The sequence below is a fragment of the Oculina patagonica genome, chromosome 8, assembly GCF_052425735.1.
Source record: "Oculina patagonica isolate OP01 chromosome 8, crgOcupat, whole genome shotgun sequence".
NCBI classification, from domain to species: Eukaryota; Metazoa; Cnidaria; class Anthozoa; order Scleractinia; family Oculinidae; genus Oculina; species Oculina patagonica.
The window spans coordinates 5,119,168-5,133,393 of NC_135765.1; the positions used below are offsets into that span (position 1 = coordinate 5,119,168).

Here is a 14,226-nt window from a genome sequence, read left to right on the forward strand (position 1 = left end):
CAAAACACGGTTTCCAAATGGTAATTATGGTAATTATATTTCACGCTTTAGTTGTGAAAACAATGCGTTTTTTACCAAAAAAAGTCACGATCTGTGTTAGGCCATAGACTTCCTTCAATCTATATAAACGCATAAAGTTAAGCATTGTTGTAAATTGGATAAAAATTTTCCGTTTTAGAATCAAATAAACATGGGAATTTTTCAGAGCCCTACTTTTCTTTTGAGTAAACATTTTTGTCACAAAAAATTCCACACGCGAACACATCAAATCAGGCGCGCGCTCATATTTTTATGCAAATACTCGCTCGTTAAGTTGTCGATGTCAGACGTTGCACTTCGTGCATACGCTTAAAATAAATGCATAATGATAAGCCAAAGGTGTCCCCCGCGACCTTACAGTGCGGCTACTGTAACCGGGGTCACCCAGACAAAGTTAGCTTCAGCTAATGAAATGTCGAGTACAGAACAAAGAAACAGATCGATACAAACTTTGGCTGTATGGCGGCGCTGAATTTTCAATTAATTTCAATTGCATCCGTTTTGAACTTGAGTGGTTGTGACAGCAACATTTGGAAGGTAAATATTAGCAATGTTTATGTAAGAGAAGTTCGAAACTGTGTAAAAACGGGGAAAGAAACGACCGTATCGTCTGTGTTAGGTGCTTAAATGTTCTTCCCGTTAATTATCAAGAAATTTATTTTTTTTTTCGTCATTTTTTGCCTCCGAAATGTCACACTCTCAGCCATCTTGAATATTCATCAAACAAGTAGACGTCACAAATCATAGTAGACCTGACGGTCTTCATCAAATGATACTGTTAAAACCAGCTAAAAATAGCGTTTGCTGCACTCCGCAACTGAAATTAAACGCATTGTTCCATTCGAAAGCTGCAACTCCCTAACAAAATTGTAAACTTGTATGACTCGTTGAGACAGGCAGCGTGACCGAGTGGTTTAGGGCTGTTGTTCAGGTGTTGTTATTCGGAGGTCCAGGGTTCAAAATCTCCACCCTGCCACTAGCTGGATTTGTTTTCGGTCGTCCCGAGTTCAAATCCTCGGTCACGCTTTGTATATAGCCAACTGGTCTGCTTTCTGCCAGTTAGGATTTTTAATCATGTTATGTTCATTTAGAATATTTGTTTCCTCTGTTTCAGTAGCATGCCTGCAAACAAGCAGCTAAGTGCATGACCACTATAAACAAAATTTACATTTACAATTACAGCAGCAAAGTGAACCTTTCACTCGCATGTGAATCATTATTTCACATGACATCCAGGTTAATGATAGGAAAACTGTTTGAATAACCACTTTTAGTAAATTCTCAACCTAGCTCAGTCATTGCATTTCTAGCTTTTTGATTGGTTCCCAATTAATAAGGGTATCCATAGAGCGGGGTACACTGCAATCATTAACTCTAAGCAAAAGCGTGCGGCCAAAGCAAAGTAAATACATCAATACGTCTGGACGGTTATTAGCTAAAAGCTACTCCAACGAAGTGCTTTTACAAAGGCAACTCTATGCTTCATTGATTTTCTTGCACCAACATATCAAAGCAACCAAAGGAAAAATGAATAACTCGTTTCTTTCCCTTTCAGGAAAATGCTTTATCATAACCTTGTCAAACCAAGTCTTAAACTGCTGTTTGATTTCATCCGAGCTGCTTTGCAAAATTCCTTTTGATGCAAAACACTTGTAGCAGCTTTCATAGGTGACCAGCCATGAAATCTTATTGCTTGAATCCTCCTCGACGGTAAACAGCTCTCCAACTTCTTCAAAGACCTTCCCCATGGTTTCTTTAGAGGTGGTGTACTTAAAGTCCTTTTCCAATGGGCGAAAAAATGCTGAGACATCTTTTACCCAAGGCACTGATTCATCAGGTATGGTCCAGATCATTCCTAAAGTTCCCCCAGGGACTAACACTCGGTGGATCTCCCTCACAGCATCTTCGTTTGCAAACCAGTGGAAACATTGGGCTGCCACAATCGCGTCTACACTCGCGTCTGGAAGGACTACATATTCACAGATACATGTACAAACGGGACAAATAAGTAAGTAATTCGATCATTCTCAAAACCCTAGGGACTGGAAACCCATATTGTTGAAACATATTCCCGTAAAAACGTTATAAATATTGTTTTAACTGACATTTTGTTAAAATAAGTTTTAAAAATCTATTAAGGTTCCGGAAAATTGGATATCGACCATTTCCAGATTTAAATTTCCACGCGCGGCCTTTTGAACTCATCGCGACGTCACACGTTTCCCTTTAGAGCATTTTCAATTAGTAAATAAAACCAAAAACAAAATAAACCGCCCAACAATAGACAATCCAGTGAAAAATCAAAACTCGAAGAAAATACATGTCGCAGGCACGAAGCGCGGGAAAACGTGCGTGAGCGAGTCACGATTGGTTTTGGTTTTACTTCTGATTGGCTAAGAAGGTGGCGCGAGATTTTTAAACCAATCACTAAGCGTAGTGATGCAAAACCAAAGCAAACGCAAATTACTTTTGATAATCAAGTGAAAACCGCTCTATAAGAACACAATAGCTTTATTGTTTTGCAACAAAAGGGCAACCATGTGACGTCACCATAGCCAAAAATAGCAGCGTACGGGCTATTCAAAACTCAAAATAGCTGATATCTGTAGCCAGTATTTGCGTTAACACTGAATTAGTTTTAACTTTAGCTTTTAACAAATTTTCGTTAAAGATTATTTTCCCATCAATTTAATAGCAATATATTTCAACAGTGGGGGATTCCTTTAACTACAGCTTTACCTATGGTTTTCTATTTCAGGTACAGTAAAGACTGAGGATGACTTCACAGCGTTAGCTTGCATAATTAAATGAAAAAGGCCCTATAGGACGCCTAAAGGCACACTAAATATTGCGCAAGAAAACAGAAGCGTATTTTTGGTTTTCCAGGAATAAAATTCGATCTGCCCCGTGTTGATACACAGTGAGAATCCTACATGTCATTAACAATATTTTGTCTGTGTGTGATTTTCACTTGTTCACTTTTTCTCGGAAAATGCGCATTAGATGTTACGGTTACGTTTCCTTTTGTTTATTTTTTTTTTTTTTTACTTTCACCACTTTTGGTGATGGGCGCTTGATCCGGCACAAAATGGTCGATACGCACTAAATATATATCAATAGCAAACCTACCAATGTTTTCTGCGTAGCACTGTAGCAACTCGACATTTGGCAAAACTCTTCGGAACTGTTGTATCATGGTTTGAGTGGGATCACTCGCTATCACTCGCGTATTGTTCCCCTTCAACACTTCCATCATAAGCCGAGTGAATTTGCCTGTACCGGAGCCTAATTCAAGAATATTGAGGGTTTGCATCTGCTGCTGTTCTAGGATTCCAAGCTTTTTCAGAAGGAACTTTACAGATTCAATAGTATAACTAGGTCGAACTTGTTCGTAGGTTGAGGAGGCTGCAAAAGCCGTCGCTGCCAGCGTTGATCGGTCCTCCATTTTCACGAGCCAGAGAAAAATGAAACCGTGTCTAAAATGTAAAATTATACAAAAATCACAAACAAGTAGAAGATCACAACAATACAGGTACGCAAATTTCTTCGGCGTTGATGCAAAAAGCTCACATGATCAGGTAACAATGAAAATGAAACCTTCGAGAAGTATGTATGAAGTCTCCATCTCACATTATCAGTCGATTGGAGGCACTTCCGGTTTTTTCGACCCTTCGGACACATTTTCGGGATTTTATTCAATTTTTCTAAACATTCACTCTTATTTTTTATAGTTTGAGGGTTTGAGAGTTTTCCAGTTAAGTTCCACAAAGCAAACTTTATGCAAATTGGACGGAGGTGATGCAATACATTTTCGATGCTCTTCCGTGTCTGAGCTTGTTGTAATTAAAGTTTCGTTTCTGTTCTCAAAGGAATCGATCTCGTTATTCTTTAACGCTTCCTGTACTTCTCCAGAATTTTTTTGCGTCGTTTGTTCATGCTAAATGAAGGAATAAAGACACAGAGACCTTTTTCAGCTCTTGCTTTGAGATTTTCATCCAAGCGTTTCATTTTAGCATTGGAGTTAGTGTGGTGAACGCTTTCAAGGAGAACACAAGTTAAAGTTCGCGTCAAGGAAGCCCAGTTTACAAAGTAGTGTAGTGTAGCAAGTAGTGTAGCTTTTAGTTTTTAGCAGTGTCCCCTAATTAGTATGGTATTATTTTCCAGGCTATAAGGTTTTTGACACTTAAATAAAGTTTCTTATCTTATCTTAAAGTCTACATGCACATACAAACCTTTATAAATTGTCAGCGCTGAATATTTAAACCAGTTACTGGTAATCCTTTTCTTACCTTTTGCGTTTTTCAAAAACTTCTGTTTGTCTGGATCTAAGTAGGTTGAATTGACAATGACGTTTCTGGCATTTCTCAGAAATCCCGTAACAGAAAGGGAATTTCCCTTTTTTAATATGGAAATTAGTCCAGATTAAACCGATGGGGAAGTCATTCCGCGAGAGATGTAAATTTTTAATTCGCCGAGTATACGCAATAGCAGAGTTTCAAACACCCATGTCTCCGTGAAAGTATCAAATATCGATAGTGATTGAAAAAGTTTCAACTCCGACACAATGTCATTTCAGACCCCTCCAGAAACATCAATTTTTGTACACTTTTATTCCGCGCAAAAAACGTTACTCGGTAGACTGAGCTCCAGCATGCGTGACAGAATGATGTAACGAAAAATGTACCTGTAGTCGCAAAACGTAAAATCACGCGTAAACCATTTTGCCATACACAAGTTCAATCGAAGAAAGATACGGTAGCTGAAAATAACAAAATTACAAACACAGAAACGAGCATAAAATAACTAACAACGAACGACATAAGGAAAACAGGAAAACGACAAAGCGAAATAAACGAGAAACTTACAAAGACGGATGTGACCTCTAAAGGAATTATAAAAGACGAATTGTAAAGCTTGGAACTTGACCATAAACTCGAAATAGTCCGTAAACTCAAAACTCGACTCGAAACTCGCAAACAAAAACTGACTGAATAAATTACACGCAACAGAGTATATACCAATATGCAAATAAAAGTAACATGTACAGAAATAGACTAAAAACAAAGGGAACTAATTAACGCTAAAACTAACACGAAACAATGACACTAAAAATTCAACGAAAAGAAAATTCTGGTCAATTTGGGCTAATTTTGATACCAACTTTGTCGAGTAATGCGAAGATTTGTTCTCGTCAAAGTGGCAGTGAAGTTATCCTCCCTGTGTGTGATCTCCATATTTATTTTTCAAGTGCAAGATACAAATACAAATACTTTATTAAAAAGTACTCTCCTCGAGGCTGTGAAGTATTAAATTAAAATCTCAAAAATTGAAAAAAAAACATAACTAATCTGAACTGATATGCTCATATCTTTGATATGTTTGATCACTGCTGGTAAAGACTTTATTGATTAATCATTCCAATAAACATCGTTTTGAGATATAATATCTTTGTATTGTTCTTGTTTTGACTTCTTTAACACTCTCCCACAGCGGCTGATCTAGGGGAGGTGCCGGGGGCCCTGGCCCCCTGCTTAGTTTTGGTAAAAGATATTTTTTAACGATTACCCCGCTAAAAACATTTTGAATTTATGCCTCGCCTTTTGTTTAATAAGTTTGGTCGAGCAATGAATAAAGAAGCAGAGTATTTTACAATCACTTGATTGGTCTTTTGAAGACAACCAATCAGCGTAAGGATCGAGCAATAATAATGTCAACATGTTTAGCTGACCGACAAAAAAAATCTTTAGTTAACAGACCTGCCTAACTCACACAAGGCCAGAACAGCGAACAATGGCAAAATTAAATCCCGTCTGTTGTGTTTGCGGCTTCATCGCTTTTTATAGTTGAAGAAAGAAGAAACGAAACGTAATACAGCAATTGTCATTGACAAAGAAGTCGGAAACAAAAGCTTTTTTCTACGAAACACATCAATTTCACAAGAAAGAGTTTCACACATCAAGCTCATTATGCCTTTCGCAGATAGGTACACCATTGTTGGTATTTTCAAACATAATTCGAAAATATTCTTTTCTAAGAAAATTAGCATACAGTGCTGATCTAGTCCGCCTTTTTTAACAGTGAGTTGATAAGTTGGCTTCAGCTTGTATAGTGGCTCCGATTTCCTAAAAGGTAAGTCCATCCTATTTGTTAACTTAAATAATTATATCGATTGTATCAATAGTGAAGCGCGCGAGTGACATCATGACTCAAACAAACCGACCGGATTGGCGGTCGATTTTTCTAAAACACTTTCTAAAACAGTCAGTGTTACCAAAAAACTTTTTTTAAAACGAAAATTTAGACCAGATTCCCCCTATTCCTCTTAGAACACGCTGATGTTGTCTGGGCCTCGCGGAGGGTACCATGCGCGCTTCACTATCGATTTCCGATATCGATTTCTATCGATTGACAACGCCTGGAACAATTGTGGCAAATGGATCTTTGAATTCGTAAGATGGATACGCATGGACTTAAAAAATAATCTTAATAATTTTAAATAACACGAGGTTATTTGTTCCTTCCAAATTTTTAATTTTTTTCCCTTTTTTTTTTTTTTTTTTTTTTTTCCCTTTTAACTATTTTTTGCCCCCCTTTTTATTTTTCCCCTTTTTTTATATTATACCCCCAAACAACTATATTTTTAAAAACACCAAAAAAAAAAAAAAAAAAAAAAAAAAACAAAATTTAAAAAAAAAAACAAAAAGAAAAAGGGGGGAGGCGACCAAAAAAAAAAAAAAAAAAAAAAAAAAAAAAAAAAAAAAAAAAATAAAAAAAAAAAAAAAAAAAAAAAAAAAAAGGGGGGAAAGAAAAGAAGAAAAAAAAAAAAAAATACAAAAAAGCGCGGGAATTTTTTAATTTATGCAGCATAATTTATGTCTTGACTGAAGTGTAAAGAACACTACACAAGATGGCAGATGTACAGAACACGGTTTATTACAATGAGCATGCGCCCAGTGTAGACCGCTGACCTAAGCTTACAACAAATGCTACATTGACATCACGGGACACGATAAGGCTTCTTGATTGACTGAAAGATAACAGATTAAGGAACGTAAAGTGCCTAGTCCTGCATATCAATTAAGAGCAAAGTCGCTTCTTTTCTTATGTTAATAAATGGCCTTCCGAGGTCGTTTTGCTTACAATGGAAAAAAAAATAAACAATAGCGTGATCGCGCTTCAGTGATTATAAAAGTAAACACAGCGCGATTTGAGCGCCTCAAAACTAACATTGGTAATAATTAGACACTAAACGCAGTCTGGAAGATTCTGGCTATCAAGGTCTGAAGTCAAAGGGTATGTTCGAGAGTTTGAAATTCTGGCTTCCTTCTTACTTGAAGAAAAATCTCCTGATAGTTTTAATCCCCGTCGATGTGTTGCCAGTTATACTAACTGAAACAACCACATAGTAGCTGCTTTTAAATTTGTTATTTCTGGAAAGCATGCGTATTAGGTTATATGTTTGCAGCGAATAGCTTAAAATGGTAAAGAATGTTTTTAGAAACAGTCAGCGTCCAGAAACGGTATCGATTTTGAAAAATTGCGGGATTGATTTAAAGAACGTTTTAATAGCGAGAAAAACGAAAAACTGTACATGCTTTTCAAATGAACAAGCAAGCAAGTTTTAAAAGGCTGGGACAAGAATTAACCAAGGCAGATCCTCTCAAAATCTGTTTGGACAAATGGGGGAAAGGTTTCTGTTTGTTTTTTATAAATGCCGTGTGTCTGGTTATGCGTCCAGTATGCGGCTAGTGTAAATTGCGAACAAAATCAAGAGTTTCCACTAATTTTTGTTGTGCTCCGTTACTTCTCTTCATAAGTGTAAATGAATAAGTACGAATGAGAATGAATGAGTACTTAGAATAAGACCGAATAGAGACTTATTTCGTCCGAAACCATAATTACTTAGGAGAAATTGACAATTTTGACAGACCACCCATTTTATTTTAATGCATTTTCGTGTGTGTCTATTAACAGTTATTACTCCGATGCCCGCGGGTTTTTGGTTTCGCCCCCCCCGGCCTTAAAGCTTGTTCAAAAAACAATAACTTTTCACAACAATTGGTCAAGGGCATCTGTTCAGTCTTGGTCTGAAGAAACAAAAAATTACTTCGTTAGCAAAGCAATTGAACACCAATCAATACAGAAGACAATACAGAGAACGTCTTTGTTTTTATTTATTTTCACACACAATTCCTTCAAACGATAGACCTGTTTTTTTTTTTTAAATTTTCCCCGTGCGTTAAAACGAATCACTGTTAAGGTGTATTTTTTTTAATAGGAAGCGGCTGCACGTAGGCTAAATTTAGATTTTTTACAATAAAGATAGAATTGATTTTGACGAAGCAGAATGGGTCAGTATGTTAATAATTCTTATCTTTTCAGTTTCCTTATTTTCCAATGCCTTAAAGCTTTTCCAAAAATTAACAACAATTAATCACTAAAATTAGCCAAAAAACATCTGCTCCATGTCTAAAGGAATACCAAATTAAAATTACCTCGTTAGCTCAGAAAGTGAACACGGAACAATACAAAAGACAATACAAAAAAATTGTGTTTCCGTTTTCACACACAATTCCTTTAATCACCCCTCTAGCAATCCAATTTAACACCGAGCAAAACACACAGAAAACAATACTGAGATCATTTTTCACATTTTTAAAAGGTCTAAAAGGCCCTGTCAACACGTATCCGTTTTCCTTTGAAAAAGCAACTTTAATTTTTCTTTGCGAATTGGACTTCTTTTCATGCGTATCAGGAGAAAACCGTCAGCCAAACTGCAACTTCTCGAAAACGTTCTTTAAGGCTGTCTTTCTGAAAACCACCCTCGAATATTCGCGTCAAAAAATAATTTTGCTTGAAACCCTGGCAACGGAAAGCCTTTACCGAGGATGGAACTAAAACAGACAGCCTCTTGTTAGGGAAAATTTTTCAAAATCGCCGTTTCCGTGTCTTCGTGTAGACAGAAACACGGAAACGGAACTTTTTGACGTACACATGCACGGTTTACGCCAAGAAAACAACAGCCTGTGAGCCGCCTCTTTTCGGGGACAACGCACGAGTGGCGAAGCCGCCGAGCCTGCCCGCACGCTCGTGAAATGATGATATATCTTTCTCATTACACTACCGAGCTTAAAATTTACTAGCCATAGAACTGTTTCTTATTAGATTTTGTATTGTATATTTCTTGTACCTTCAGAGGGTTTCGTGTTTGTTTCTCGTAACCTAACGGGAAACTGTTTATCCTCCTTTATAACAATTCTGTGGTATATCTATTAAAAGGTAGACTGAACGTGAGACTTTAAAAAAAGATAATTAAGACGCCATACAAATCACCTAACCGTACTTCTCACACTTAAGATAAAAATGTTTGAACTCTTTCCGTGCATTAACGTTTTTTCGAGATTTCATTTTATTATAAAATTCTATAATAGACCACAGGGAACTAAATTTCTGCTAAGGCACCTTAATAAAATGTTTCGTTTCCCATCGCCCGACTGACACAATTTCTTGAAAGAGTAAAACGTACTTGAAAGAAAATTCCCAGTTTTCTTCGTCTCTTCTTTGTTCTCATTCATTGTAGAGTGACTTTGATATCTTAATAATCCCCCTAAATGCTTCAAACACCTTTTGATATCAAAACGTCTCGCACCGACACACATTTTACATTTTTTATTTTTTTCAACTTGAGGGACAACCTTTTTTCACTAGAGGAAAAGGAGGATAGAACACAAAATCATTTTTTTGGAAGGATTAAATGATTAGTTTGCAGTTACAGTTACATGCAGCCAGCAATAGAAAGTACAGTATTCAAAGACCGCAAAAATATCTTAGAATACGACAATTCACTTATTGAGGATTAAAGCTAAGTTTTTCTTTTTTTCCGGTGTTGTGGGTTAACTTCCTTTAAACTATATCAGACAATGGCAGAAATTGGAAAACAAATTAGCAAAAGATAAACATAATAAAACTACTCCTTATCAAAAAGATCAATACGATAAAGCCTTCACTTTTGGCGCCAACACGAAATATTTCATGTTTTTTTTTTTTTTACTTTGACACCATACTACTTGAATTTTTTCTTTTTTATTCAGTTTTGTGATCGTAGCTTCGCACATAGCCTATATGTTCATTTGGGATAGAAAGTGTTTCTTTAATTCAAACTCTAGCGATCTAACGGGAAACCTGACGAAAAATGTAAACAATAAACTGGCTCTTGAAAAGTCATTAACACTTCCATTGAAATATATTGCAACCATAATCTTGAAGCTTCTAAGACAATAAATAAGGATGTAATGACCATTAGACGAATGTTTGAACGAGATTTAGGTCCTTCGTTTCTAAGTGGGGTATTATGAGTTAATCTCTCTTGGTTTTAAAACTTATAAAAAATCAAAAAAACTTATATCGTCAAAGGCGTGCTCTTTGAATTTCAAGGCAAAGACACGGGCTTTTTTGTAGGCTAAATAGCCAAACATCCGTTTCCTATCATTGTTCAACACCGACTGACACAACGTGTGACTGCATTTCAAAATCCGTGACATAAAAGACAATATTTTACCACAAAAGGTCTTGCATCGTCAACCGACGTCCCCACATTTTAAAAACACGGCGCAAACAATTAGAAGTCGTTCAGTCTGACAACGACACCATCATACTCGCTTAGGAACGGCCTGTTCAGGTAAGTCCGTTAAAATGCACCGTCTTTACTTGTATGAGAAAAAAACAATAATCTATACGTAAACGTTTAAGCTATCGCCATTCAAAATTTTAGGCCTATGCTTTCAAAAAACCCGTTGCAATGGAAAGTATATTCAATTTGACAGTAGAAAAGATTCAGTGTAAGAAAAGGTGGAGAAAACATGTATGGCGAAGCCGAACTTTTGCAAGATTGCTTTTATTAATATTTTTATACAGACGAAGTTATTCAAATATTTTAAAAGAAAATTCAAAGATATTTGAAAGCGAAATCGTCAATTTTAGATCTTCGTCGTTGTTATCTATAGTGGACTCTTGCACATCAAGAGTCGAACCTTTTGTCAGTTAATATAACTTTTCCGTATGTGAATGCAGCTATTCAGATGAAAGCTTTTTGTGCGGTTACATGTTTTTTTTTTTTTTGTTTTTTTTTTTTTTATAAACTGCCAACTGAAATCAAGGATTTTCTTTTTCAATATTATGTTATAAAGTATCAAGATTTAAAGGGATATCAGTGTGTTAGTGAATGTAATGACTGCGCTTAGCTGAACTTGTAGCAGCTGCGCTTTGCACAAAAAAGAACGAGGAGACAATTAACATAAAAAGAAATTAGAAGGAGAAAAAAATATAGATACGTCGGCCGGCTAGAATTGCGCTATTAAAACACGCTTTGCAGGACAAAATGTTCAGAGTCAGACGAAGCACTTTTAATTTTGTTCGAAACTAATTTCAATTTTTAAATGCATCTCTTTGTTTCACTTTTTAAGAGCAAAGGCAGGAAAGGTTAAACACCACTTTAATTAAAAGTTATTCTGAAAGGAAGCTTTGGTTATTAACTGATGGCAAACATAACACCTTTGCGGGTAGTTGTGTGGGAAGTATTTAAAATCTCGATATAAAGATACGATATAGTCAAGGGCGTAACATTTTGACTTCTTTGACCAAAGCAAATGTTATCTATGTCTTTTTATCGTAAACAGTCTTGCGGGCTAATTGTGGCTACAGCCAATCGCTGTTGAGAAATTTAAAACCATTTAAGTGTTTAAAATTGACGTTTAAAGAATCAATTGTAAAACTGCTATTTGTGACGTCAGTCTACAATAGCAACACCTTCCAATTTTACGTTAAAATCGTTTAAGATACTTCTATCTTAATTGTACAAAGAATCCCGCATTGTTGATATTATATAGTATCCTAAATATCTTTGACGTATTTCGCAATTTTAAGCTTCACCGCGCTACGCGTTTCTATTCCATTTTTGCCCAATATGACAGGACTTCCTAAACACAAGACATCATAATTTGTATGCTCTTAAGGCCTAAGTCTCGTACGTGTTCTTAAGGCTTCGTCAGACAAATAAAATAAACAACAGATGTTTTAATATAAGAAGCACTTGAGAATTTTCCCTCGGAAGAGAGGATTACAACTCTTGAACATACGTGAGTAGAACGAATTACAATAATTATACAGGCTTTAGGATGATTTATCCTCCGCCAGAAGAAATGCTATGATTTTTCTCTTTTTTTAGGGAGCACGTTTCTTTCTCTTTTTTTTTTCGTTGAAGCAAACGTATATTTCTCTATCAACACTATGCTGAACGCTTAGGGTGAATCTACTTGGAAAGTACATTTTGTGTTGTTTTTAAACACTTTGCTTTTTCATTGTTAATAAAGCAACAATAGAGGCTGTGAGATGTGTTAACGGTAATATGTTACCGTTTTTATCCACTTATTTTACGTACTTTTCAATCAACAAAATAACAAAAACTATTTTACTAAAAAAAGTTTAGTAAAATTTAGCAGAAGAAGTTTGCTTGGAATGAATTCAGATATAAAACTGATTATTGGAGTTTAAGGCACGAGGCAAGGCATAAGTACATTTTTGACTTGTGTTATGGACAAAACTAGGCCTGTTCCATGCAGGCTCTCGGTAGTTGAAGGAGAAAGCGAGAAACGCGGGCGAGCGAAGAAAAAACGAGGGGGGACACCCTTCGTCCTGCTCGTATTTTGTTCTCGCTCGCACGCGTTTTTCGTTTTCTCCTTCAACTACCGAGAGCCTGGAACAGGCTAGGACAGAACAAGAATCTAAGAGCAGTACATCAACACTGACCCTCGTGTATAACAAAAGGGATATTACAGCTGATCTTTAATTGAGCAGTAATTGACAGTATATGACAACGGTGATGTCTAGAGTTATGAATTTTCATATCACAAGAAGAAGTGATTTGAAAGTTTGGTCATCGCATGTATTTACGCAAACGAAACTACAATAATCTATGTGCATGTAAGAAATGTAAGAAAAGTATTTACTTTTACAGCTAAAAGCAAATGTCAAACCTTTCACCGTGAACCAGCTTCGGTCAAATATCTGCAACGCAACTTGGAGTAGTCTAACTTTTCTTTAGCTTCTCTTAAAATAATTTTTTTTTCGTATTTTACTTCGTTTCTTTAAAAAAAATTTCCCTCCAATAAAGGGCCCCCGGGAAACACAATCAAAAAAAAATTTTTGAAGTTCGTATTGCGCGTAACTTTTTTTATATTTGCAGTTTCCATTAAGTGGTCTTCTTGGATGAAATTTGTCTTATCTTATTACCGTTTTGAATGCAATATGGTCCTTAGTTGTAATTAATAAAGTGGTACGTTCATTAACTTTTCTAATACAAGGCTCTTTAATAAGAAGCTTTGTTAACTTATAATGCCTTTTAAGAGCAATATTTTTTTTAATAGAATCATAATATGTAAAGCAAAATAACATCTGGATTCAAAATTTTATTGCTATTATAAAAGATAGCGTCAATTAGAGGGAGTTAAAATTCACCCGATACCCAAATCAACGAATGTACCCTACTTTGTTTTGTAGACACTCCATAAAAGTAAATAAATGCCAGCGAAGCCTTGAAATGATATCATTTTAAATTGTTTCTACAATCAGGCATGCACAACTGATGAAATTTTTTCAGATCAGAAAAGGAAAACTGCTCACAGAAGTTTTAAATTTTGCGCAGTCGGCATTTTAAATAAAGCTAGAAGATATCTTCTTTTAATTAGTCTTTTTCTTTTTGCACTCTTAGGGCCTGTTTCATGATTCCGATGACTTTCATTCCGGAACGAGTTCATTCCATCCCCATACATTCTGTATCTGTTTACATGATACCGAGACGAGTAAGTCATTCGAGAGTTCTCCGCGGAGTCCCATTTCATCTGACAAGAAACACGACCATTTCGCCGAGGAAACCGCAACCGCGAAACCGCAACGGACCCACAGTTTGAATTCAGAGCGAAAAACGTAAAAGCATACTGTTAGCCCAAAGAAGCAGCCAGGTCAAATACCGAATGCAGATACGGCCATAATGGGCACAAAAAATGTTTGCGCGAAACATGCGCCACCTGTGATCCGCGGAAAACCGGTGCCTTGGTTGACCGGCGACCTGTCATGTAAATGCAGAACGAACTTCATTCCGGAACGAGTTTCTCCGGAGAAAGTCTCCGGAAT

General features: G+C 36.2%; 2 protein-coding genes across 4 annotated transcripts in view; one reads left to right on the forward strand and one right to left on the reverse strand.

Moving 5' to 3' along the window:
• Positions 1-783: 783 nt before the first annotated feature.
• LOC144663461 (uncharacterized) lies at positions 784-3,849 on the reverse strand. The gene is made up of 2 exons (XM_078524422.1): positions 3,169-3,849; positions 784-2,008 (listed from the first exon to the last, which is right to left on the reverse strand). Exons 1-2 carry the CDS (start codon positions 3,482-3,484, stop codon positions 1,515-1,517), a joined length of 810 nt encoding a protein of 269 aa, XP_078380548.1. The 5' UTR covers positions 3,485-3,849; the 3' UTR covers positions 784-1,514.
• A 3,429-nt stretch (positions 3,850-7,278) lies between these two features.
• Positions 7,279-14,226, forward strand: part of LOC144663375 (A disintegrin and metalloproteinase with thrombospondin motifs 6-like) — a 39,346-nt gene continuing 32,398 nt past the window's right edge. For 2 of the 3 annotated variants that reach the window (XM_078524292.1, XM_078524295.1), the window contains exon 1: positions 10,600-10,717. The gene's annotated coding sequence lies outside the window, so the exon portion shown is untranslated. Of the gene's footprint in view, positions 7,333-10,599; positions 10,718-14,226 lie in introns of those variants that run through there. The other variant, XM_078524293.1, reaches the window with a different exon arrangement.